Source organism: Empidonax traillii, unplaced genomic scaffold (genome assembly GCF_003031625.1).
Source record: "Empidonax traillii isolate 1590-97213 ecotype Southwest subspecies unplaced genomic scaffold, ASM303162v1 scaffold284:size1552100, whole genome shotgun sequence".
In the NCBI taxonomy this organism is placed as follows: Eukaryota; Metazoa; Chordata; class Aves; order Passeriformes; family Tyrannidae; genus Empidonax; species Empidonax traillii.
Genome location: NW_020955477.1, coordinates 279425 through 306510, shown reverse-complemented (window position 1 = coordinate 306510; position 27086 = coordinate 279425). Strand labels below are relative to the sequence as shown.

General features: G+C 50.2%; 1 protein-coding gene and 1 long non-coding RNA gene across 3 annotated transcripts in view; one reads left to right on the top strand and one right to left on the bottom strand.

Moving 5' to 3' along the window:
• Positions 1 to 24802, top strand: part of LOC114060665 — a 58913-nt gene extending 34111 nt beyond the window's left edge. For both annotated transcript variants that reach the window (XR_003571933.1, XR_003571932.1), the window contains exon 3: positions 24731 to 24802. This is a non-coding gene — a long non-coding RNA (uncharacterized LOC114060665). The remainder of the gene's footprint in view (positions 1 to 24730) is intronic.
• On the bottom strand, positions 8103 to 23429 carry MREG (melanoregulin). Its single transcript, XM_027890348.1, has 5 exons — positions 23327 to 23429; positions 19564 to 19723; positions 11802 to 11892; positions 9958 to 10121; positions 8103 to 9400 (listed from the first exon to the last, which is right to left on the bottom strand). The coding sequence occupies exons 1-5, from the start codon at positions 23416 to 23418 to the stop codon at positions 9266 to 9268; spliced, it is 642 nt and encodes a 213-aa protein (XP_027746149.1). The 5' UTR covers positions 23419 to 23429; the 3' UTR covers positions 8103 to 9265.
• Positions 24803 to 27086: the final 2284 nt, after the last annotated feature.

Here is a 27086-nt window from a genome sequence, read left to right as displayed (position 1 = left end):
GAATAATGTCAGCTCAGGTGGGGCTAACGCCTGTAAGGGTAGAAGGAGACAACTGTCTGCTACTTCCTCCTCTTCCCAAAATCTTTTATGGAGAGGCTGCTGTGCTCCAGGGTGGGCAAATGTGGGTTTTTTCAGCTCTCCCATCAGACTATGTTGCCTAAATGCCCCCCTCTGTCTGCCAAGGAATCCTTCTTTCCTCTCAGTGCAGGCTCGTGGTCCTAAAGAAGTCTTAAACTAAATAAAATCCTCAGCTGAAATGATTGCACCCACTGATGTTCTCCAGCTGAGCAAGGGGCCGACCTGTGCAGTGCAAAGCCAGCAAAAAGCACGTGCAGCCTGTGAAAACATCACATCTGCCTTTTCCTGGGGTGCAAGATCATTCACAAAAAGCTGTAACGAGTGCTGTGAGTTCAGCATGGAAAGGTAACAGCGAAGAAAATGTGTGTTTGCTTCCGTCCCCTCGTTTACTGGAGACTTATATCCGAGGGTGGGAGCAAATGCCCTTCGCTCCTCACTCTCATATATCATGGACCAACCCAGGCAACAGGTCACTGCCTCTCAGAGGGAGCCACTGCCCTGCCTCGGCATGGAATCAGTTCTGCACCTTCAAAAGACACAAATCATCCCAAGACAGTTGGGGACGGAAGAAACTGCACAAGCACAGTGTTTGGGGCCGGGTCTGAGACACCTGGAGTCGGCAGAGCTGCAGTGATTTATGAGAGGAACCCCAGGGCACGGACTCTTCCGCTTGTGCATCGGCAGGAAAGCTGATCTCACCCAGGAGAGCTTGACAAAGCCACTGGGAGAGGGCTGTGCCCTGAGCCAGGGCCGTCTTCGCTGCAGGATAGGAAGGAATGGGATGAGGTGAGATGGCGCTCTGGGAACCCTGTCACACTTGAAGGCTTGGGTATCCTCCCACCCTGCTGCTGCTCACTCACCGACCTTTGGAGCTGCAGGAGCGTCTTGAGGGTGTGCCTGCCATGAGTGATTGTGCTCTGTTGGCCTGGGGGAAGCAGGCTGACACCCCACTGAACCAGGAAGGCGCTGGAGAAAGGAATCCAAGTGAAAAATAGTGTTTGGTGCACTTAGAGCAAGAAGATAAACTGCTTGAATCAGGTGTGTTTACAACTTAGACATCCATGCTGACCTCTCCTTTACCCAGAACTATCCATTCCCCGCATGTAAAACCCCCTTTCCATGCAAGATGGAAAGATTAAATGGATGTATCATGTCCCTTTTGTGTATTGGGAGCGGATTGCCCTGCAGGACTTGTTCTCAGAGTTGTAGCTTAACAAGGGAAAACCCAATGTTGAAATGTTCAGGGCATTAGGATCGTGGCCATCCCTCTCCAGCTTGCTCATCTTCGTTTTCCCTTCCTTGAAGGCTACCTTTTAACCCACTGCAATTAGTCTCGAATGTAAAAGAAATGGAAAAAAAAAAAGAAGAACAGCATCTCAAAAAAAGAAGCTGCAAACACAGGAATGAAAAGCTGGGTGGAGCAGACCACTCACCCCCTCCAGACGATCCTTCCCCAGTGTTGAGAAATGCGTTTATTTTTACCTAGAAACTACCAGCCTTCCTAGATTTAAGCCTCAAGCTCTCTCCCCTGGCGTCAATGGCCGTATTTGCGTGAATCATTAAAAAAAGGGAAGAGTTTTGCTGCCTCCAGCAAGTCTTTCAGCTTAGTGTGATGGGTGGGAGACTGGGTGGCAGGCTGGTTGTTAGTCTGTGCCACGTATTTCACAGGATAGCTGCAGGTTTTTCTGACTGTCAGCTCACACGGGCTGCATGGTTACATCTTGCCCTAAATATAGGAAAAGCCTGGCAATCACTGACGTCGTGCAGTCCCGCTCCCAGTGAGCCCCTACCACCTCACGGGCGGGTTTAAAACCGGCAGGTTTGCGATATTGTAGACAGGGAAATAGGGAGGCGGGAGGGGGAAGGCTCAAAGGTAGGAAACATGTGAAGGTAAGCTTAACATGAAGTAAGAATAATAAAAGGGAAGGAAAAAAAAAGGTTGTGGGTTGAAAAAGGAGAAAACCAGCAATGTAATTGTCACAGTTTAAGACCTGACTTCAGCTTCACCAGCCTCTGACGTGCTCATCAGCAGGTATTTGGTAGTGTTCAGGTCCACTGCGGTCCCTTGGGTATTTAAGCACCTTGAGTTGAGCTTTCTGAACCCTCTACCAGCATTCCCAGCAAATTTGCATGTACTCCAGGGAAGCTCCTTCTCATCTGCAAAGCAGAATTGGAGCACAAGCCACTTTGTGCATCCTGTAATTCCCCTCTTTTGCTACAGACTTTGGAGAAGTGACATAAACTGCAAACTACGTGATTGCCCCAACTTGGGTAATTTCTGTGCTGCATCTCGTCCGAGGAGTAGGAGGGAAAACTGAGAATATTCAGGCAGTTGGGCGAGCTGAAGCCAAACACCACTGTACAAATGTGTCTGATTAGTTCAGGACCAGTTGCTGTGTGTTAGCAGATCTGTCGCTTCGCAAACGTCCATGGAAGTTAAAGGCTGCATCTGCCTTTAATTGGGGCAGATAAACTGCAGGCAAGCCAAATTCCTAGGCATGCCTGCACATGCCTTTGCAGAGCTACGGTCTCTCTTAGTGATCTCATTTAAACAAAGTCAAAATGATGAAAAGATGCCCTTCCCTTTTGTTTTGAAATGTCGTTTTCTCTTGAAAAATAATTGGGATGCTACTGACAGCCATGTAGCACACTGCGTTAGTGTGTCCCCAAGCAGATCACACAAAGAGTTAATTATTAGGCAGGGTTGGGACTTAAAACTAAACTAACTGATTTTCTGCCTGGAAATGCTGATTTATCAGAACTGAAACTATTTGGCGGAGTAGGTATTCCCCTGAATTTAGAAAGAACCCAACTGGTTTAGCACTGCTGTGATCTAAATTTGAAACTTTTATTTTCTGGATAGAAACAATGCTTTATTTGGCTTATACTGAAAAGCTGGAGAGCATTATAAGGGGGAAAAAAAAAGCCAAATTCGAAGCAAAACATCTTGAAATTGTTATAGCAGAGTCTTTTGGATAATAGCATTGTGAACATTTGAGAGTTACAAAGTGTTGCTTGAAGGCAGATGCAGAAAGGTCAAGACCTTGACAGTACCTCCAGCACAGGAAGACCATTTTGCCACCAGCTCTAGTAGGCACGACCTCCCAGTCCTGCTGTTGGATAACCTGAAGGGCAGAGGGAGATGGAGCAGGTCTGGGAACGGAAGCTGAATTCCCAAATCCTAGGCCAAATCCCTCTTACCAACCATCCCTTCCCTTCCTCCCCCTCCATCCCCAAATGGCTCAAGGAGAACTGCTGACTCCACAGGTGCCACTGGATCCCTGCTACCAGATCACCCCACAGGGCATGTCCCAGGCCAGGTGGATGGCTCCAGGCTGCCATCATTCCTCTCTCCAGCTCCTTCACCTGAAGGAGAATGGGAGTGACAGTTTAAAGCTAACTCTGGTCACATGAATTAGGAATATTCCATGAAGGGATTAATTAACTCCAAACCTGCCTTCCAGATGAGTTTCACAAATCTTCTATTTCACTTTTTTTAATTAAAACAAAAGAGAAATATATTTCCTTTGGGTGAGTGAAACACTGAGTATGCCAACAATGTTTTCCATGCAAGTTGCTCATGCCATTTTCAGAAGGAGAGAGATTATTTCAAGCAAGGAGGAGGTTGGCTGAGAGGACCTCATGAGCTCTCCTCCAAACTGGATTTTCCTTGTGATCCCTTGGCCATGAGAAATGGTTTGGGGTTTATATTCTTCCTTCAGACAAGTACAGGTGGATCTTCTCATAGTTTGTAAAAAATCATCTCAGAAACCATAGCTGTTATTTTTGAGACTTTGGTGCAGAAGAGGAGTAGATGGGCAGCTGGCAGAAGGTTTGTTTATGACTCCAGTGGTGTCTGGACTTGCTCTGGTGTTTGTGTCTCCAAAGTCTGACTCAAACCCAGTTCAAGCCAGTGGAAAGAATCCCAGCAGCTTAGCAGATACAAAGCTGCCACTCTGGGAAGGATAAACTTCTGGTAACACATGGTTTCATAAATCTCTGCTTTCTGATCCGCTGGTGGCTGTCATCGGGCAGAGATTTTAGGGGCGGTTATTTGGGCATGTACGAGCACATTTCACCCTGCCGGTGCTGCCCAGGTGACACACCATCACAGTGGGGTTTGGCACCAACGCTGCACCCACCCCACACAACCTTCTCCACACCCCAAGTACTCTTTCCTGCCCTCGGGCGGTGGCTGGGCCTATCTGCCCTATCTGCAAATGCTGCCCTCTTGTCTTTGCTTTGATACCATGGAATGGTTCAGGGTGGAAGAAACCTCGAAAACCATCCAGTTCCACCCCCCTGCCGTGGGCAGGGACACTTTCCACTGGACCAGATGCCTCCATCCAGCCATGTGGCTCTGCCTCTTTGGCTCTTTGCTTGGCTGCCTCAATCTATTTTAATGCTGCTGAGATCCTGCAAATGATGCCCATGGTGTCTCCCTTTCCTAACCCGAGTAAGACAAAGCAGTCACCTAAATGTATGATCCCTTTGAAAAATGACTGTTCTCTGTAAGAGTGAAGATGAGGTTTGTGGGGAGAGGTGGCACGTTTCATTAGACCAAACAAGAGGGGCAAAAACAGACGAGCTTTTGGCCATCCAAGTCCTGTCTTAGCGCCTTTTTTGAAAGAGATTCCTCCGTGGCCTCCCCTGTGCAAGGACAGCTTCCCTATGGATGTGTCCGCAAGGTCTGTCATTTGTAAGGCAAAGAAATGTTTTTGATAATCCATAACTTGCTTAACAAGGACTCCCCATGCAAAAATGGCTGCTTGCCTTCAAAGGAAGGCTTTTGGAGAGCAATTCTGTGGAAAGTCACTCAACATTACTGATCCTCATTAGATTAGAAAAGTACATGCTTTCCCTCCAGGAAGAGTATGTAAGTGTTGGAATTTCTGACATTAGAAATGATTGAAACTGAGCAGTTTGAAATGGTAATTTTTCCTATAGCTGAAATTTAAAAGATGACAGTTTTCTTTCCCGTGTCCATTCTCATTATTTATCAGAACTTAAGGTGTGATTTACATCCATAACTAGTCAAATGGATGAGCCGGGCCCCTTCCAGGCCACTGCATCCCATCTCCTTCTCCTGCTGCTGCTGCAGCCTTTACCAAACACCTGCACTGCCACCTTCTGCCCGTCTTACAGCTCACAGCTGAATTTCCACCATGATTCTTTTCCTTTTTTCCTTCATCCTGCCAAATTCATGATGTATGTCCAAGGAAAACTCGGAATACAAAGGAGAAACTATGTGTGCACATGCACAGTCGAGACAGCCTGTAAATTGAATTTTTTTTCCTAGCTGGTCTCTATTACAGATGGTGATTGTACTATATGTAATTTGTAGCTTTAATTTAGAGGAAGGGAACTCTCCAGTGTTGCTGCCCATGACCCAAGAGACTGAAACACTTTGCTCAGGCACTGTTAAGCCAATGTATTGGCCAACTCTTAAGCATGAGTGTCTTTCCAGGTTTGCTCAACAGCAAAATAACCAAACGGGTGCTGGTGGGAGACAAAGCTTAGACCATGAGTTAGTATAAATCAGGATTTCTCACTGTAAACAAGCTCCCCTGATTCATACCAGGGGTTTTGTGTTTCAGGTTATCCCATGAATTGTGCTAATTGTGTCTGCTTTGTCTGTGGCTTAAGGAAAACTGAAACAGGTCTGCTTTAGATTGGATGTTGAGAAGAAATCCTTCCCTGTGAGGGTGGGGAGGCCCTGGCACAGGTTGCCCAGAGGAGCTGTGGCTGCCCCATCCCTGGAAGTGTTCAAGGCCAGGTTGGACAGGGCTTGGAGGAGCCTGGGATAGTGGAAGGTGTCCCTGCCCATGGCAAGGGGTTGGAACAAGGTGGGCTTTAAGGTCCCTTCCCACCCAAACCATTGTGGGATTCTCTGAAAGGAAACCGAGTGGAGCACATCTATGGCTTATGGATTGGGTAAAGAAGTTCCTTTCTTCTTTCTTTTTTTTTGCAATTAACTATTAGTTAAATACAATGTCAAGGTGAGGAAAAAAAAAGGTATCTGAAAGCCAAGATGTACTTTAAACCCTCTCACATTGCTCATTTTAAAGAATCGTTGGTATTATTCCCTTCCTGGCAACGGAAGGGATGCCAAAGGTGCCAAAGGGGTGCCAAAGTCACCCTCTCCTTAGAAAAATAAATGTTTGTAGCGAACATGCTAATTCCTGCAGCAGCCAGCCTCAGACCAGTGGCACTTCCAGGCAGGAGCAGAGGCCCTGGCCCCAGCCCTGTGGACCTTTGAAGGAGAGACAGGCTCGCCACTATCTTCTGGAAAGTGGCAGAGTAATTATTGAATGTCTAAACCCCAACCTTTAACAGAGAGCCAGTTCTTGCAGGCTCGAGGGACTCGATGCGTGCAGGAAAAGGTTGGGAAAATTTCCCCTGCCTTGTGCCTCAGCACGCTGGAGCACGGCTGAGGGAACAGTGGCATCTGGTGTTCGCTGGGCTCTCCTACAGCCGCCTCTTCCCAGGCGGCTGCTGGCACAGTCCCTGGGCGTGGGCAGCGTTTGCCCTGGGCAACCGGGCACCTGGGCCCTGCAGGATGCCCAAGACACCTCTGCAAGTGTCCAGGTGTGACAGAGCTCATGTGGGAGTCTCAGGAGGCCTCTGGGGGTGCCCAGAAACCCAACCTCACCTTAAAAAAAAGATAATCACTGTGTTGGGAAGTGAATTCCAGGAGCTGGGACTGTGGTGGTGATGCAGCATCACCAGGGAGCCTCTGACTGGCAGCCCAGTACCAATGGGTGACTGGGTAGTGTCTGAACCTCGTGGTGAGCATGTGCTGTCCCTGGGTGGGAGGGTCCTCTCCTGCTGGTCCTCGAGACACAGCCCACTCTGAGCAAAACAAAAGCTTAAGTCCTGCATCTCCCTGGTAATTTCTGTGTAATCTAGACAAGGCAAATTACTCTCTTAGCACTTTGCTAACTGAAATATGATTTATTGGTCTCTTACCCCAAGTGTACGAAGCACAAGGCATTTCCTCCTGAGAAGGACAGAATGACAAACTTGAGCAGGGACCCATATGGAAACAATTTCTGCTGGCTTCTGCAGCCTTTCAAAGTTGCAGATTTTCAGTAGCTCTGCATCCTTCTACTTAGCCAAAGGGTGGTTTGCAGTATTTTCAGGATACCCTACAACCAGTTTTCTCTGAGTGCTGGGAGTGGCAGACCTTTTCTGTTCCTGTTGTGATCAGTACACAAACCGGTGCTCAGGTTCCTGAGCCTGGTTGCTCCACCCTGAAAGCTGCTCTGCTCCTCTCCGATGCTGCTGCGAATTCCTGCTCCTCCCTGTGGCCGCGCTCAGGAACTCGTATTTCGGTAGCTAAACTCATTCAGAGATACTGTATAATGTCCCTTTGGGGCAGTTTGTCCCATTAAGCTACAACAAAATGTATTTTGTTGACATCAGAGTCGTTCTTAAAGCTACAAGTGACAGTGAGGGGTGGCTCTGCAAAGGCGCTGTGTGGCGTCAACCTCGGTCACCAAAACAAGCAGCTCAGTAACAGGATCTCTCCTCTTGCCCCTGGGATTTGGGAACTCATCAGGTGGTTTTAAATAACACATAATATTGTAAAGTGATACCATGCCAAGGGCTGAGTTTGGGTGGCATCACGTTCTTTGGCTCAGTGTTCCTCAGACCGCTCAGTTCTGCAACAATTTGTTCAAGTCAGACCCTGGATTTGTTGTGCACCCAAGTTTATTTTCTATAAAAACATGGGAGGTTTTCCAAAGTGCAGCTGAACTTCTGCTAGGAAAAAAAAAAAAAAAAGAAATCAGTAGGAAATACCAAATCCCACTGAAATTAAATTTGATCCCCATCATCTCCTACAAAGACTTTGGTCTTAGGCTGGCAAACAACCCGACTCTTTTAAGTCAACAGGCAATTTAAATTGTGTGGAGAACAGGTTGCAGAGGCTCTGCAAATACCCCAACCCTTTTGCTATCAGCAGTCAAGATAAATTTGCTACCTGAGTAGGGTTACAGAGAGAGTAAGAAAGGCTGGTTTTGTAACGTTTTGTTTATTAAACTCAGTTTTCACTGGCGTTCTGAGTTGACAAAAATGTTCCCCAGAAAGACTGACAAACAGAAACAGTTCATAAATATATATTTATATCTTTTGAGCACTGTAGGTATAAACAAATAAAAGCTCTGGTTTGCTACTTTGGGAGGTCCTGTGTAACCAGCATTTTCAACTGGTCAATTAGCAGCATGTGTGTTAATCAATGAAGAACTTCCACTTGTTTTTAAGTTACCAAATCCAGCGTTTTAAAATTTATTGCTTGTTATCAGACAAAACCCCAAGATATAAAGGATGTTCATTATATCATCCCTGCTGGTAATGAGGATTTTTACACTGACAGTACATGCAGCTTTGTGGTGGGACTTTTTCAGGCAATTAAGACCAAAACTTTCAGAAATTAATTGAGATGCTGGGCAGCTAACCTGAGGATATTACAGGAGCCAAATTCTCAGCAGCTCTGACCTTGGCGCCTTCCTAAACTCTACCTTCTTGTAAGATGTCAGGCAGAGCACCCTGACACAAAGGCCCCCAAAGCACTGATGGCTGGGGATAGCACCCAGTTGTGACACTGCTCCAAGGCTTTGCTGCTGGGCATTAACTCCTCTCCTGGCTACGTGCTGCTCCTGCCTCTTTCCCAAATCCTCTGGGACCTGCCTGGGGGGCACTGCCATGGGCTGGGGGTGAGGAAGGGTGCAGAGTTGCAGATGACTGAGGTATTTTTTCCTCTCTCACTGGTCCTCCTGGCTGGAGGGGTGGAGGGAGGGGGCAGTGGCAGGTCCCAGTGGAAGGTGGGAAAGCGGATCTCCTCGCAGCGCTCAGAACTAGAGGCGTCCCAACCTTTGCAGTTACGGTAGCAAGGCCTTGCGTGGCAGATTCCCCCCGTGCCTATCGCATACACTACTTGGCTACTGCTCTCCTACCGGGGGCTACTCTACAGCAGTTCATGTTCCCATCTGCTTGGGAGGAGCTGGGGGCCAGCACCCGCCTGGCCGTGCCCTCCCGGCGGGGCACAGCTCGCTGCCCTCCGCGCTGGGCTCCCGCCGCCCCGCTCGCTCCTGCGCAGCACAGCGGGGAGCGGCGCTGCTCGTGCTGACCCCTGGGCAGAGGGGCCCGGTCCCGCTGTCTGTCTCACACCGGCCAGGCACGTCCCTCAGGGCACCACCACGGAGATGCACTGCGGGGCCTTCTGGCTCTCGTCCGCTCTGTCCCCGCCGGGTCTCTTGGGGTACACCGTGCTGGCCATCTTGAAGAACTCATCTGCGGCATCCAGGGCTATGAGCCGGTCCTGCCAAGGGAAAGGGGGGTTATGGTCACTGTGGGCTGTTTCAGGCAGATCCCTGCTCAGGGTCACAGAATAGGCTCAGTTGCGAGGGACCAACAAGGATCATCGAGTCCAACCCTTAGGCCTGCACGGGACACCCCCAAGAGTCACACCATGTGCCTGAGAGCATCCAAACGCTTCCTGAGCTCTGTCAGCCTTGGGGCTGTGACCACTTCCCTGGGGAGCCTGTTCAGTGCCCAGCCACCCTCTCAGGTTAAAAAAGGCATTAGGTCTAATCTTTTCCCACTTTGTTAACAACGTGCAAGAGCATCCAGTTGCACAGGATTAAAGGAACTTACAGGCAGGTGTGAAATTCATGGTGCTACAACACTGACATTTCCAAGGAAGCTGAACCACCAAGCTACAAGTGCCTCATCAGCCAAGATCACCCCAGATGCCACCATCTGAGATGACACTATCTGAGTGTCCTCTAGTGCATTTCACCTACTTGCTTCCCTTCACATGAGCCCACTGGCAGAGCTGGGGATGGTGGGGAGGAAAGGCATGCTCAGGGTACTCACCACCACGAAGAGGTAGCGCTCGGAAAGCTCCCAGCTGGTCGGGAAGATGTTTGTCTCTTCCGAGAGCTTTAACAAGATGTCCCGGGCTTTGCTCATGTTCTGAGAGTCGCTGATGATGCTGAGTTTGGTCACTGACAAGAGGGAGTCTGCTTCCTTCTGGAAACCTGGATGGAGATGTGTTACAGAAACAAGTCAAACATGTGAGCAGGGTCATCCCTGAGCCCCCAAGGCCCTTGCAAGGTTCCTTGTTCCCCCTCTATCTTGGATGGCTGCATTCCCTACTTGCTGAAACAAACTAATGTTTCTCCCTGGCAGGCTCTGTGTCTGCACTTGGGGCAGGTATGAACTTGCTGGTGGGGAGCAAAAAAATCACAAAAGCATTCAGAGCAAGTTCGTTGCTAGTTTTCCTGAGAAAAAGCGCATGGACATGCACACCTAGGGTGTTGATCCAGCTCTTCCACGTTCCTGATGCTGCCAGAGCTTTTGGGGCTGGTGGGGCTTCCTGAGTATCCCAGTGACTACACCTGTATGTTGTTGTTGGGTAACAGTGGTAAAACCTGGGGCACTAATCAATGCACAGCTAATTGTTCCTGTAGAAATCAGCATCAAATACAGGAAGGGTATCCAGGGAAGGAAAGGGGAGGAGAATGAATGCAGGGATTTTTATATGTAATGGCTGCCACCAACGCCTTGTTCACCTCCAGGGGGCTGGTGGTGATGTGTCTCACATAAAAACACTTATGGGATAATTGCAGTGGTCTTATGATTAAAGCAGAGGCCTAGATAACAAAAGATAGCAGGTTCCACATCTGGCTGCATGTTTGGCTTTGCTATGCCCAAATGATCCCTGGCCTTGAGCTTCCCCACCCTTTGCAAAACAGCTCCAGAGCCGTGGCAGACATCAGGGAGATGTGGGAGAGCCTTTGTCAACGTGCAGTGACAGATGGAAGGGTGTCAAGTGATCCCTCCCGTGTCTGGCCTGTACAGACCATGTGAGCACCAGGGTGAGGATGAACCCTGCTGCCTGGTTATGGATTTATAATGTTCCTCCCACACAGATGCCAGAACGGCAGGTAGGGCGGGAGCGGCCGAGATACCCATCTCTGGCTCCCAGGGATGATGTCCTTGAACAGAGTCACACATCCTCCTCTCATCAGCCACCAGCCACCTCCACGGCGTGATGCAAGTCACCAGCTGCTGTGCCTGCATGGCACATCCTGGGTGTCACATGCTGCGTGCCAGGCACTTGGGAAAACCTCATTGTCACAACCACCACTGCCTTCTCCACAGGACCACTGGGGGAAGCTCCCCGTGAGCTTGGATACAGCAGGAGTAGGAGCTATTCCATTTTCTGAAAGAATATTCCAAACTCACTTGGGAGCAAACAAAGTGAGTGGTTTAGCTCTGATCAGCTGCCATAGGCTAAGGAAGCAAAATAGATGTATCTGCGTTCCCATCTGAAAGGAATATTCATTCCTTCCTGCTTATCTTGTTTAGAGGAACCCAGGGTGAAGTCCCACTGCGAAGTTTCCACAAGGAAGCATGGAATGGATGACTCTGCATCTATTATGGCCTTGGAAGGTGATCGTGGTTCTTGGGCTCTTTGACGTGCCTGCAGACACGGTGTCCCCGTCTCCTCCCAGCCCTGCCTGAGCCATGGGGAGCCTCCCACAGGCTCACAGATGTCATGTGGGATATCTGATGGCACTGCTCACCAGCCTCCTTTTATTGTCCTCCATTTCTCCTCTACCAGCCTCATTTTGTGGAGCCGTTCCCGTCCTCAACCACGGTGGGACCCCTTGTTTGGTACTGCAGAAATGACATCCTTTTGTCCCCTAGCTTACCTAAATCCTCCAAAATGTGTTTCCACCTGCTCCTCACTTCTTTTCGGGTCTGCCGTAAGGTATAAATGTCATAGTTGAGCTTTTGCCATTCCTGCGAAGGAAAGGGATAAGAAAGAGATGCTCAGTCATTTCAATCTGGTGCTTTTCAGCTTTTAGGAATTTCAGCTTTTAGGAATGGGGCCAGAATTGCACTGTTAATGTAGGCACTGAGGTATGAAGGTCAACAACCAGGCTCTTGTTGCCCCTGGAAAAAAATTACACTGACCAGCATAGAATATTTAGGTAGGTTGATATTTGGCACCACATCTCTGTTCAAAGCAGCTTCCAGTCACCCTGAAATGACAGAATTCAGCTTAGGTGTTGCTGGCAACAAAAGTGGTCAGGTGTTAAGAAATACCTTCTGTAAACCATTGAAACACCTTTTTTTCATATTCTTGCAGTTAATCCGGCACAACACATTTTCTCGCAGCCACGGGAAAGTAGAAATTCGGAAAAAATTACTTCTCTCAGGATGGTCGCACACACAGGGGCTTCTGCAAACTGCTCAGCCCTCTGCTTGGCATTGAACTGGGTAGGCAGGTGTTTGAGAGTACTAGAGAACAAGGAAATAGGCTTTTTTAAAATACTGGGATACCGTTTTTTAAAGAGAACAGAGGTGCATGTGGATGATTGAGGGCTGAGCTAGTCATCTGACATAATAACCCTCAGTGGCTGCCAGTTGCTGCAGTTAATGCCTCACTTCACTGGGCAGCTGAAATCCTTGCACTGGACCTCCAGCTTAATGAACACTGTCCAAGAGGGAAGGGTTTGAGGGTATTTATTAAAGTCACACCAGCACATTTAAACACATCTGCACAAGGTTAGTGGTGGGCTTGGCAGTGCTGGGTTAACGGTTGGATTTGATGATCTTAGGTGGCTTTTCCAAACTAAATGATTCCATGATTCTATCAGCAAGCATTCCTTTGGAAATGCATGCATTCTGCAAGAAAACCAGGAGCACTTTTCAGAGCTGAGTTTAATCAGTGCACACTCTGCAAAGGGTGCATTTTTAGAAGCAGTCCCACGGCGGGTCACAGCATCACCCTGGTAATTTCCTTGTGCTAACAACCTTAATTAATCTCATTTCTCAGCACCAGATTACCTAGATGGACTCTCGTAGAATAAACAGGTGTTAATCTGTGCCGCCACCCTGAGATTTTCCTACACAACACGCTGGGTTCAGAGCGGATAAACAATTTCCACAGAGGTCAGCTGTGTGTTAGAAATCCCACTGTTTTCTGATACCTGGCGCCTCAAATTGTTGACTCGATTCCATAAAGAGTTGGAGATTCCTTAGTGTTTTTTTTCCTGACACGCCACGACTGCAGCAAATTAAAAACCAAGCCTGTTTTCCTGCTGATCAGCCACCGCTGCAGGAAGTCCTTGGAGATTACACTTTGGAAAAAGCAGCCAGCGGGGTTAAGACACTGGTGACTTCAGGTCAGGAGAGCAGGGGAAACCAGCTCTGCCTGCAGCCACTCGCTCCCAGAGAGCAAAATCCCCTTCAGCTTTAGCTTTGTGCTGCTGCTCCCCACGAGCCAGAGGCACATTTCTCTCTGGGCTGCAGTGGCACATCAAGAAAGCATTCCTGTTTGCACAGGAGGGCACCTGGCTGCCAGCACAAGGCACCAGGACAGCTCCTCAGCTCTTCACCAGGGACATGAGGCAGGGGCAAGACTCTCCTCTCCCAGCTCGTAGCGAGGAACTGAGCTCCTCTCAGTGGAAAAGAAAAGAGGGGGTTTATTGTGTTAAAGCTTTGTGGGAAGATTATTGAAAACTTGGAAGATTTTAGAAGGGGACTAAAAAGCTGCATGATGCCTTGGTCCCTGCTGGCAGGGATTCCTTGGAAACGTCTCAGCCCTCCATGACCCCCTCGGTACCAGCAGAAAGGAGAGCGAGCCAGTCTGGGCAGGCTGGTGGGGAAATAAGCTGCGTGTCTCTGCCCTCCCACGGAGATAAACAAGAGCTTTAACGCAGACAATCGATCCAGACAGCCACTGTGATCCCGGTCGTGCTCACACTGTGGAATTAGTGAGCTGGGGGGGGAGGTGGGAGAGATGCTCCTCTCCCCAGAACGCAGCCTATTGGCAGCAGCTTTCGGGGCTGCAGGGATTTAACCCCACGGTAGCGAGCCAGGCTCCTCGCTGTGCATGGCAGCAGTGCTTAGCATGCAGGGAAGCTGCTCCTGATTTTCTCTGGATTAACTGCAGTGTGTTTTCCCTTGTCTATTTTTGTTTGAAGGGAATCTAGGTTATGGCTTTCTTGTACGCCGCAGTCACGGCGTTGTGTTATGGAAGTGGATACGGAGCATATTCAGTCCCAGGGGGGCTCTAGCAGTGTCCTGTTGATGAAGAATTTGGGGAGTGTGCAAAGGAGCAGCTTCAGTACAGAAAACGATGCTTAATGGTGGTGCCTGGGAGGGACCCCTTGTTCCAGTGGGATTTCTTTTCCCTGAGCGTGGAGCTGAATGTATTTGTATTTCTATAGAAAAAGCTGGGAGGAGGATGCTGCACATGGTGCCAGTCGTGGAGAGGCAGCCAGAGAAGCAGAGATAATCAGGATGAGGTTGGGTTGAGCTCACAGAGGGACTCGTGCCCTGCCCTCCTTCAGGCTCAGAAATCACTGGGTGTTCCCAGGCAGTTCCTTGTAGCAGAGACACCCTGACTGCTGTGGGCTGACCTTTGTGTGGCTTTAACAAGGAAATAAACTTAAGAGCATCATTCCTTCCCAAAAATTATCCTAAAAAGCATCTCTCTTGAACTACACAGCAGAGGAAGAGCAGAGCTTGTCCCACCCGTGCATAGGCATGGGCAACATCAGAGGCTTTGTGGAGGGTGTTCCCCACACACATCCCGTGAGTCACCAGGACGTGATCGTGGAGGGAGCGTTTTGGAGGGGCCAGGCGGCATCACGAGGCTGAGGCTGCTCAGCACCACAGGGCAGGCTGGGGCTCCACACCAAACTCCTCTCCCACAGCTCCTTGGGAAGCGTAATTTCTGGAGTGGTGAGGAGGCTTCTTAGGAGAGCAGAGCAGGACACTGGTCTGCACCAAACCTCCTGGTGTTTCTCTGGGTCTGGGACAGCGATGCATTCAAAAGCAGCCCTTTAAGAAAACCACCCTTTTGCCAAAATCTGAATTAACCACGGGAGACCAAGGCAGGTTGCAGTTCCCAGCCCTGTTTTTTTGCAACCAGTTTTGCCCTTTTAAACCCACAGAGCTGGGTGCAACACATACCAGCGGGGGCTTGAGAAATCCCTGCGTGCATGAGTCAAGAATATCCCAGGAGCAGCAGGGAAACCCCACTGCCTCTCTTCCCTAAGTGCTCAGCCCTTCAAATGTTTACCTGGAAAATTTCCCCAGACTCTCTAGTGTGAAACACTAAAATCTGCAAATGCCAAATGGCATGAAATGAGCCAGGCTGGTACATAACTCAGAGCCCTGGAAAAAGATGTGCCAAGAGAACAGGCAGGACTGTCCAGCTTCTCATCCCTGATCATATGAAAATTCACTAATTAGGAGGGCGCTTTCTTCATGTTGCCAAAGCAATCCTCGACCTAAGCCATTCCCTTTATTCCCTTGAGGTTCTGTTCAAGAGTTATTTTGGAAATGAGGTCAAAACAGAGTTACCAGAGAAAGATTGCAAAATACTAGTCCAGGCAGGTAGCACACCACCTCCAGGGATGCTCCTGCTGGGGCTCCACTGGAAATAGCTGAGCAAATACAAACTACAGATCTATCGACCGACATCTCAGCTTAGCATAAGCTTAAATTGGATTCATTTTAAGAGAGGCATGCAGGCATCAGGAGGGTCGGTTCTGGGCTCCCCAACCATCATCCCTGGCCCTGGATAAATCCCATCACCTCTCTATGCCCCAGCAACAGCTTGTCACAATACTGACCTTCTCTGCAACCTGTTTAAAAAAGAATAATCCTGTCAGAGAGCAGGAGGAAGAAGAAAAATAGGCCTTGTCAGCTCATTAATGGGCTTTTCAGGAGGATCATGCCAGTGTCGCTCTGCTAGCCAGGCCCCTGGCAGGGATACAGGCTGAGGAACTGCCTTTGCTGGTGGGGTTTATGATCCCACCTTTCCCAAGGGAATGAGCCAAAAGAAGAGAGAAACACTGCATTTACAGCAAGCCATAAGAAAAGGGGTTTTTTCCTCAGTCATAATGCAAGATCCCACCTTTTGCTTCTGCTCGCAGGGCTGTGGCACAGCTGTTCTGACCGTGGCTCCTTTTCTGAAGCCTCTCTGCCCCAGTAACTCCACACACTCCACCAGAGGCCGTGGAGGCACCAGGACCACCACAAACTGGCCCTCAGGGAGAGACCTGTCAGCCACATCACACACATAAGCCCAGCAACGACCCCAGTGCAGCTCTTGCTGCTCACTTCACCTCCAGATTTAGGATTTACCTTATACCCCAACAGGTTCAACAATGCTGCAGAGCAGGAGGAGGAAAAAAAAAATAAATTCCCAAATTTGAAACACTGACCCCAGCCTTCAAAAGCTTTGATGATAGCTCTGATCTCCAAAGTCTCACTGAGTTTGGGCTGGAGCTGCCAAAATTTCTCAGAGCAGGGCTGTCAAAAGGGGCAGGGGGAAGAAATGGCTCCACACAGATGGAGTGTGGGTCCAGCCCCACGGTGGGGGCAAGGAACTGATCCCAAGGGAGAACACAAGTGCTGCCAAGGTGGTGCCATGCAGATAAAGCACACACAGTGTAGAGCAACCTGTTCTTTGGGATCCTTCCAAAGTCCTGCGCTAAGAAATCCCTGAGATAAAGGTGGGGAATGGCAAAGCATACGGTGAGTGCACTGCACACCAAAAATTTCTCTGCTAAATGAAAAAGCAGAAATACAGAGAGTAGTTCTCCTTTCAGTCAGTTATAACCACAGGAAAAAAAGGACCTATGGTTTCGTAACACTTGTGCACTGCACAAAGAAATGGTTCCTCCATCCCCTGTCCTGCAGCATCCATGCACTCTCCCTGGGGACCTTGGGAACAGAGCAGCCCCCAAAGCAGATTATGGCTTTTGCAGCCCAGAGCTGTTCTGCAATTAGACTTTTTTTCTCTCTCGGGGCTGAAGTCTCATTAGGAGGGGAGGGCACTGCAATCTGGCCTAGTTTTAAAATGCCTGCTGGAGTAAGGAGAGATTTTGGCACCCGGGGCCGAACACAGGAATGTTGGCTTTGCCAGCCAAGTCCCTCCCTGTCCTGCCACCCAGAAAGAGCTGCAGCTGGAGTCTGCTTTAGCTTGCTGGGCTTCTGGGTGGTGCCTCAGTTTCCCCAGATGTAAAAGGAAGCAGCAGAGCAGCAGCAACCCCGAGCTGCAAAGGGCACGGTGCCATAACTCCAATTGAGTGGATCATGCGTTGGCTTTCCTCAAAGGTGACCTGATGTTGCACTCCTCAGGCGCTTTATTCATTGCACTGCGTGAAAGTACAGGGGATGTGATTCTACATTTGTTGTGCAGAGGAAGCCCCGTGTGTTTTGGGCTTTCATTTCTCACTGGATGGTCAGCGCCACTGAAAACCCTATGGCTACACCGAAGATGGGGAGAAAGAGTTGGATTTAGGACAGGCAGGAGCAATCTCCTGCTCACCCTTAACTGATGGTCTCCGCTGCACCCAGAAGAAGGCTGACACACATGCCCAAGGAGACAGCTTTTTAGCAGTCTGGCCACTTTTATACTTTTTGGCACTCTTTTATAGATAATAATAGTTTTTAGGAGGCCTGCCTCATCATGAGACCTAAATCAAGCTGAAAAGCTGTTTGAGTGGGGATTCTGGCCAACTGCATACAGGGATTGCATTATCTCATTTAACTTTTAAAAACTGTAATTTTGATCTCTCTGGAGTCTAAAGCTTCCTGTGAAAGATGAACTAGCTTTTGGTTCAAGGGGACTATCCCAGGAGGAGGAGTCTCTTGGATTAAGTGGGATCGTGATGAAATTAAATGTGAAGCCTTCAGGCTTTCCTGCAAACATCCTGGAGTCAGAGCAGAGAAGGGAAAAACGTGTCACTGTTCACCACAGCCCGCTCCTAATCAGGCCACTGAAATCTCCTTTGAGCTGAAGGGCCTTAGCGAAGGAAATCAGGGCTGCAAAACAGCCTTTATGTAACAGCGATGATTTTTCCCTGTGCCAGTTCCCTGCTTCCCGATAATTGCCGCACAACCCACTGGAGGAGGATTGGACTTGACACGGCGCCGGAGCGACAGCTCAGCTGCGGGCACTGCCACTGCCGGGCAAATGCCACTGCAGGCAGGGATAACGCCAGCCTGGCCAGGGAAAGGACAAACTAGGGGGATAGCGGACAAAACAAGCAGCCTGGGAAACCAGGAAATTGGGCTGGGGGTCACTTCCAGAGCACTTTTGGTGTGGGGGGGGGTTGAGGTCCTTGTAGGGCATCATTCCTGTGCATGTTTTAGTGACAGTGAATGCCTGGGAATCCTCCCTGCTTCCTGAGACGTGTGAAACAAATGCTTCCTGTCCACTGTACAACACCTTCCTCGTGTTCTTGCCATTCCCTGCCACTATCTTTTTGTCTCTTCTATTCCTCCTCCCAGTTTCCTTCCCCAAGAAGTCCATTTGTCCTTGATCTCCATCTCAAGCCTACCTTGTGTCCTTTCCCACATCCCTGGATGTAGCCAGCCTACCACTGGCCTTCAGACTTCCTTGGTTTTCAAGTGTCAGCTGCTGTGTTTCCTTACTCCTCCATGGAAGGCATATAACCCTTGGCTTTGGCTGGTCAAAGATGTACAGAAATAGATATCCAGTGAAGGGGGGACAAAAGATTCCGGAGGCAATATATGCTCAGTGGGATAATGCCCTGGGAGGGCACTGAAAGTATCCCAGACAAGGAGAACACAGAGATTCTCAGAACTGAGGGAGATGAACCTAAGGGTACCATGGAGGTGAGAAAAGCATCACAGCCCTTCCTGGGTGGCTCTTCCTGGCTCAGCTGCTAGAGACAACCCTGAGCTTCCCAGGGGTGAGAAGGCCACAGATCCATCCACACCAGGGTAAAATCTGGAGGGCAGTGGAACAGATGGGAGGACCTGATACCTACATGACCCATGCTGGGGGACTTTAGGGTCTTTCCAGCAGCTTAATTGAAGGAGGGACATTGACCTGTTGGAACGAGTCCAGAGGAGGCCACCAAGTTGATCAGAGGGATGGAGCAGCTCTGCTATGAGGAAAGGCTGAGAGAATTGGGATTGTTCAGTCTAGAGGAGAGAAGGCTCTGGGGTGGCCTAATTGTGGTCTCCCAGTACCTGAAGGGAGCCCACAGAAAGGATGGAGAGAGACTATGTACAAGAGCCTGGACTGACAGGACAAGGGGGAATGGATTCAAACAAAATAAAGTAGGTTTAGATTAGGTATTAGCAAGACATTCCTCCCTGTGAGGGTGGTGAGGCCCTGGCACAGGTTGCCCAGAGAAGCTGTGGCTGCCCCATCCCTGGAAGTGTTCAAGGCCAAGTTGGACAGGGCTTGGAACGACCTGGTCTAATGGGAGGTGTCACTGCCCATGGCAGGGGGTGGAATGAGATGGGCTTTAAGGTCCCTTCCAGCCCAAACTGTTCTGTGGTTCTGTGATTAATGGGTGCTTAAACAGAGGCACTGCCAAAGGGCGTGGTGGAGGCTCCGAGCCCAAAGGGTGTGATGGAAGCTCCGAGGCTGGTCCACGGTGAGACCGAGCGCTCGGAGCGGCGCTGCCTCACCTCCGAGTCCTTGTCCAGCTGGTTTCTGACCACGATCATGTTGTACAGCACCCGGTCGTCGTCCGCCTCCGTGTGGGTCACGTCGTGGGGGGTGCTCCACAGGTTCTGCTCCTCATCCCGCGCCAGCGTGGCTCCGAAGGACGCGTAGGGGTTGTTGTTGCTGCAGAGAGGGGCAGAGGCCAGGCGGCATTTTAGCACCACACTGCCTCCTTTTACTCTCCCAGGGAAAAGTGCCCACTGCTGTGGCAGCCCCTTCCCACAGCCCACAGTCCTGCCTGGGAGAGGGGAGGAGGAAGAGCGGTGGGGAATAGGAAGGCAGGTGAGTTTTTTCCCTTAGCAAACATCCTGAGCACACAAACCACAGTTCATACCAGGCAGTGCTGCCGTGAGAGACATGAGACACATGAATTTGCTAAAGACACTGGATATTATTTGAGCAGCTAGGCTGGAAGAACTGGGAGCATCCATCTTCTAGGATGACAGGTGGCATCTTCCAATTGCTCCCACAGCTTCCTGCCTTCCTACCTTGTGGGTGGCATCCGTGCCTGTGGCAGGGGGTTTGAACTGGATGCTCTTTAAGATCCCTCCCAACCCAAATCACTCTGTGATGATGAACCTGCTCCAGCTGACCCTGCTTGAACATAGGTGGAACTGGATTCTCTCCAGGGGTGCCACATGGGAAGGCTGTTCCTTGGGAAGGCAGGGAGCTTTTCTCTGCACGGGGAGCAGTTCTGTGTGTTATGGATTTATATTGCTATTGGAATGCGCATTTTTTTAATAGGGGCACTAACTTCTACCAGGAGAACTTTTAGCAGGAGATTTGCAATAAGTGTCTAATTAGGATGTCCAGGCACTTGAGCAGGACAATACAAGTGGAGAACTATTTTTGGCCTTACCCAACAGTCTCCTCAGCCACCCTGTGGCAATCTCTGCTCACTTCTTGTTAGAACAACCCACTGTTTATTTTGTGTGCTACCCAAATCCCATTGCTTTTGCAAGGAATCCATCCAATGAAACCTCAGATAACTCTGTGAGCGCTGTGGCGCCAAGCCATAAAAAGATGCTAAGAGGAGTTCCAGCACACAGGTGAAATAGTAAAAAAAATAATTCCCACCAGCATTCCTGAAGCAGGAAGGTTAATTAGACTTTCAACAAACCGAAAACCTGAGCAACAGGTAATAAGGGAAAAGATAATCTCTTATAATCTCTCATTAAAGACAGGCAAACAAAGGTAACTTGGAGGGTGTGGATGGCACGACTCAGCCGTTCCCTCACCGGAGCCAGCACGGCTTCGCTCAAACCGCTCCTCAGTTGTGGAGCAGACAGGATCCCAGCCCAGAAGGGATCACTCAGGAGCCAGTTGTGCCATCAGCATGAGTTCAGCCCCATCCTGCCTTCAACAGGCTTCTTCCCACTCAGGGATTTACCAATACTCTTAACATATGAATTGCTTAAAGCACGAGTATTTGGCAATAGCACTCCCACACCTGAGCTTTTCCAAGCCACTCCCTCCCTCACAGCTTCCCAGCGCATCTCGATTTCCAAATCACAGCATGGAGCATCCAGCAGCCTGTAAGGAATGCAGGCAGAGCCCAGGAGTCAGCAAATCCATACAGGCATGGAGAGCTCTGCCAATAGCTCTTCCAACATCGAAAAGGAAGAAATGAGAGGAGAAGAAAGGACCACGTGAACGGCAGCTGCTTTGCAGGTTACAGGAACCTCTGTGGGACCACAAGGACCATTTCACGCTCTGGATTTTATCCAGAAAATGGTGAGCACTAATGCTTTGTCAGATTTTTCCGATTTCTTCTCCTATTTCTTCTCCAGGGGACCTTCAGTCCACATCCAATTTGTTTTGGAATTCAGAGCCCAAATATTTAGTTTATTTTCATCCTGAGTGCACCATCCAAGCCAGACCCCATCGCTGCACATCGAGAGACAGCCAGGCAGGCTGGATGCTTTGCAACACCAGCAACACCAGGTCCCAAAACCTAAAACTCAGCTAAAGGATTGGAAATCTCGAGCAAGCCATTCATTTTAAACAAAGTTGCAGTGAAAATAAAAACAGAGCCAGGAAGCAAGATCCCTGCTATGAAATAAAACCCAAAAGCCTCCCGAGGAGGGACAAGCCAGTGATTAGGCTGTTAGATTAATTTTGCTGGCACACTTGTACAGAGCAGGTGCCTTTAGAATTCCCAGAATTTATAGAGGCTTTCCTACTTATAGCCAGCATTAATTGGATCGCCAGAGGAAGGCGTGTTACTAAAGAAAGGAGCCAGGTGAGGGGCAGGCACTGTGGCCACAGGAAGGAGCTTCTTCACACGTGTGCTCAGCTCCCGGTAGGTTAATGCCGATTTCCTGGGCTGGAGACCTCATGGTCAGGATTATCTGGTTATTATTTAGGTAACTGCTTTAACAGCGCAAAATCAGGACGTTTCAAGCCCTGCCACCAGCTCTTCTGTTACCTGGCACCTATGTAGGGCACACCGGGAGCATCTCACACTCCCCTAGAAATGCCTCTGTCGTGCCGATGACGCAGGGAGGGCACGGTCCCTGCCCCCTCCCAGGGCTGGGATACGCACTGGTGGTGCTGAGACCGTGGCTGGGAGCTGGGGAAGGAGGGAGAGGTGCCACAAAAACCTACTGCATGGGTGTGTTGCGACATGCGAACTCTCCTCACGCTCTTCCACAGCTCACGGCTCTTCTCCACGGCTCAGGGCTTTATCTTTCCGTACAACCCCCCAAGCCTCGCGGCTCTGCGCACAAAGCAGATGCGACCGACAGCGGGAGAGAAAGATCTGCTCCCTGGAGATCAGCACGGGCAGCTCGCACATACAGCCGGCCCCGGCTCTGCGCCCTCATCTCCTCTCCGGCATCCCTGGATGGAGACAGGCTGAGAGCTGGGATTGTTCAGCCTGGAGAAGAGAAAGCCCCAGGGAGACTTTGGAGCCCCTTCCACTTCTTAAAGGGGGCTTGTAAAAATGAGGCAGAGCAACGGTTTACAGGGGTAGATAGTGATAGGACAAGGGGGAACGGTTTTAAACTAAAAGAAGAGAGATTTAGATCAGATGCTTAGAAGAAACTGCTCTCTGTGAGGGTGGGGAGGCCCTGGCACAGGTTGCCCGGAGAAGCTGTGGCTGCCCCATCCCTGGGAGTGTCCAAGGCCAGGTTGGACGGGGCTTGGAGCGACCTGGTCTAGTGGGAGGTGGCACAGGGATGGAACAAGAAGATTTTCAAGGTCCCTTCCAACCCAAACCATTCTGTGATTCTACGATCCCGACACGGGAACTGAGCTTTGCAAAGCATAGAGCTGCCTAACGGTGAGACCTGATGCCTTTTTGTTCAGTGTCTCATCCTTCTCTGTTGAAATCCCACCATGGAAACACAAGCGCTGGACCGTCCCTGTGGACGAGCATCACGGGGGGAACACCGAAGAGATGCTGCTCTCGATTCACTCCCTAAACCTTCCCCGTACAACCCCCCTCGCCGGTGCCTCAGCATCCCAGTGGGTATCGCGCCGTGGGCTGGTAGGAGCAACCCAGCCCCTGTGACAGCCAACCCAGGCGGAAAGGGCACGGGAAGCTGCTCGTTCCCGCCAGGGGAAGATCCCTCCGGAGCCCTGAGCGCTCCGGCAGGGGATGCCCAGCCCCAGTGACAGCGCTGGGAGCGAGTCTGGGCACAGAGGGGCTCACGGCAGGCTGGGGACCGGGGGACTGGGGTGGGCGCATCCCCCCACCCCGCGGGGCCGGGCCGGGGGTCTCACCTCAGCAGGGGCTCCTTCTCGGGCGGTGCCGCCTCCCCGCCGCAGCAGCCGCAGCAGCCGCCGAGCGATCGCAGCCAGGCCCGCAGCCCCATCGGCGCCGCCGGAGAGCCGGGCAGGGCGGGCCGGCCCGGGCGGGCCCTCCCCCGCAGCGGGGCCGGGCCGGGCTCCGCACCGCCCCTGCCGCCCTGCCCGGCACGGCACGGCCCCGCCGGCTGCTCAGGGACGGGCTGCTGCGCCCTCCCGCATCCTTCTGGAGCCGCCCTCCTGCATCTTGGTCCTGCACCCTCCTGCACCTTCCTCCTGCATCTTCCCGCACCCCTTTGCAAAGCTCTGCACCCTCCTGCATTTTTCTGCACCCTCCTGCATCTGCTTTAACCATCCACCTTCAGCTTTCTCCTGCATCTTCCTCCTGCGTGTCCCTGCACTCTCCTGCTGCACATTCCTCCTGCATTCTCCCCTACAGCACCCTGCAGCACCCTTCTGCATCCTGAAGCACCTTCCTATACCCCTCTGATCTCTGCTGCATCTTCCTGTACCCTCTTACATCCCTACGTGCCCTCCTCCATCCCACTGCATCCTCATGCACATCCTGCACCTTCCCACATCCTCCCACACCCTCCAGGAGCGTCCTCATGCACCCTCTTGCATCCTCTCACACCCTTCTCCATGCTCCCTCACCTTCCTGCATCCTCACACAGCCTGACACACCCTGCTGCACCCTCTTGCACCCTTCTGTGCCCTCCTGCCCCCTCCTCGATGCCACGCTGCACAGCATTTGCAGCCTCCAGCCCTTGTGCCACCACTGAACTAGGCCATCACTGGCCAGCACAGCATGGCCAGAGCGAAAAATTCCCCCTTTCCAGCCCCCTGAGCCACTGTACTTCCAGGTTTGTTTCCACTTGGCTTTTGCAACACAGGGCTGTGATCCTGAGAACTGCGATGAGAAATGGGCAGGGGATGATGGGCCTGGCTGTCTCATGGTACAGGGGCTTTTGGAGGAAGGAGAGGAAAGCTGAAAATATTGCTCCCTTCAGCTTTATTTCTCCCCATCTTACAGTGAATGTTCCTATCACATGCCTTAGCTGGGTTCCAAAGAAGAAAAAGCTTAAACTCTGAATTAAGACGGTTCTGGATCTCATTTAATCTCCACAGATTTCTTTGCATTTCAGAACAGCCCATCAGGCATCAGCCAGACCCAAGTCTGGTTTGGCCACGTACATCCCCAAGAGTTATTTAATTTTACTACAGCAGCTTCCCAACACCACTGGATTTTTTTTTCCTTATGTCAGCAGATATAATAATATCATCTACTATATCCTCATATATCCTCCAGCCTGTGCATGAGAGGAAAGGTGAAATAAGATCAATCTATGCTCATGTTTCTCTGCCTCTTTTTAATTCCAGAAATGTTAATCCATCAGCAGGGGATCATGTCCTCTTGGACACCCAGGAGTGCTGGATAATGAAGTGCTGGGCCCCCCCGGGAACCCAAAATGCAGGGGCTGAAGCTGAAGGTTGAGGTGCACGGAGCTGCTCAGCTATTGCCAGACAGTCTGAGGTGTTTAACCTCAGTTTGCACAACTGATGCTCTCCAGAAAGTGCTGAAGACTGAGCCCTCTGTCCCTCTCTGAGACCTTCTTTGCTCCCAAGTGCCCAAAAATATGCATTTCTGGTAAGGAGAAGAGAAACCCCACTGCCAAAATACAGTTGGGCTCCTTCTCCCACCTGGCTCTCTCTCCAAGTTGCTGCACTGGGATGGTGCCAAATTCCAGCAGCAAAAGCCAAGAGCGCAGCGAATCTGGCAGGACTGGCAGCATCCCATCGAGAACCAGCTGTGCCCCAAAACACCAAAATCATCATCTCATGCTTCTGTGCAGGCAGCTGGGGAAGCCCCTGGGCCGAGAGGCGGCAGCACTGGGCTGTGGTGCCACCAGGGCGAGTTGAGGTGTTCAGGCTGCTTAAGGCCATCAGGAAATGAGAGATCGATGGCTGTGCAGTTACAGATGGACAGGACACAGTGATATGCTGATGGTGATGCTTTGTCAGCAAGTAAAGAGGTAAGATGAGCCAGGAAGCAATGGAGGAGCCTCTGGACCCTGCATGGGGAATGGGAGATCTCGGTGTCCTCTGCCACGCATTCTCAGGTGACTTCTAAATTTCATTTCATTCATCGTCCCCAAGATCCATCTTCCTTAGGGAAAAGGTGATACTATGGGAGAAGGACTTGTTTTTATTGTTTGTGGAAGATCCCAGTGCTGGGGCTTTGCTCTCAGCCTGGGCTCGCAGCTCCCACAGGCGCTGCACATCAGTCATTCCATCAGGAAGGATTAATGGCCGGACGAGCGAAGGGGCGAGGCAGGATTTCACAGTCAAGGGCGCTCTCCTCTGCAGGCTTCCTCCCCTGCCCTTGAGCGTGCCCCTGCCTGCCTTTATTTCTCCCCCAGCCTTTTGTGTGCTTGAGCACGACAATAACCAGCCGACATGCCGGCTACAATTGCACGGATCCGGCAATTGAAGTTCCCCAAAAATAGTCACAGCTGCAGAGATTTCCATCTCCCTCTCTGATTGATCCTCTGGGGGTCTCATTCATCTGGGCTCTTTTTTCACATAGGCACTGATTTTTCCTGGGTTGCAGAGCTGCCAGGGAGAGGGTAAGGATAGCCCCAGTCCCAGCCAAGACCTTGAGGCACAGCTCTAACAGGCAGCTGTGCAATCAGCTGCGACATCCTTAATTTGTGGCTAACCCCCTTCCCTACAAGGAGATTTTATCCATGCCTTGCTGCTTGTAAGCCAAGAGAATTGTGTTCTTCATTAATTTAAAGTCTGAGCCCTATATGTTTAAAAAAAGATCCTGATAGAATTACCAAGTATTTTCCTATCCCTTTATTCCCCATTGTGGTAATAAATCTTGTTCCTTTTCCATAAAAGAACAAATAAACAGGGGAAAATCTCCCAAGCCTGGGAGATGCCCAAAGGGGCACCTCTGATGCAGATGGTCAGAGCTGAGGGTTTTTCTTAAATTCCTGCAGACAGGTGAGACCTGGAATGTTTTCCATTGTCCACAGAGAAGGGGAAGAATTGAACCCACTGAGCAAGACTTTGTGCAATTGTTTTAGTTCTCAGATCCTCTAAAATTGGGAGACCCCCTGAAAAATGTAGCGTGGTGTGTCTGGCAGTGCTTGAGCAGGAAAATAAATGAGAATTAGCTTTCCACTTGAGCAATAGACATAATTAATTAGAAGGTGTTCATGAGGCTTGTAACTTGTTTTGCAGCTGCAGGAAAGAAGCCAGGTAAGTGTTCTCCAGGTGAAATTAGGGAAGATTTTTCTGCCAGAAAATTTTTGCTGGGGACAGCATGAACACAGTTACAGAGCCAGGCTTGGGCTGAGAGGGACATCTGTACTCTGGATGAAACAGAGCAGCTCTTTCTCACAAGGTAGGAGGGAAAAGGGAATCTTCAGCAATATCAAAGCATCTGGCTGAGGGGATGTCAGCTGTTTTGTTTTCAGGAGGCAGCACTCTTTCCCTGGGATGAAAAGAATTCAGTACAATATTTACTGATGTACAGTGAAACGAACCACAAGAATAGAAACAAAGTGGCTTTTCCCATATCAAGATAAGACATTTCAGTGCTGTGGAAACCATGGTGCTGGTGGTGAAAAATACCAACAAGTGACACAGGCAAACTGACAGGAGTCTCCTTTGAGCTTTTTTCCCTAAAATAGATTGATTTTTTTTTTTTAAATAAATTTCAGAGTGA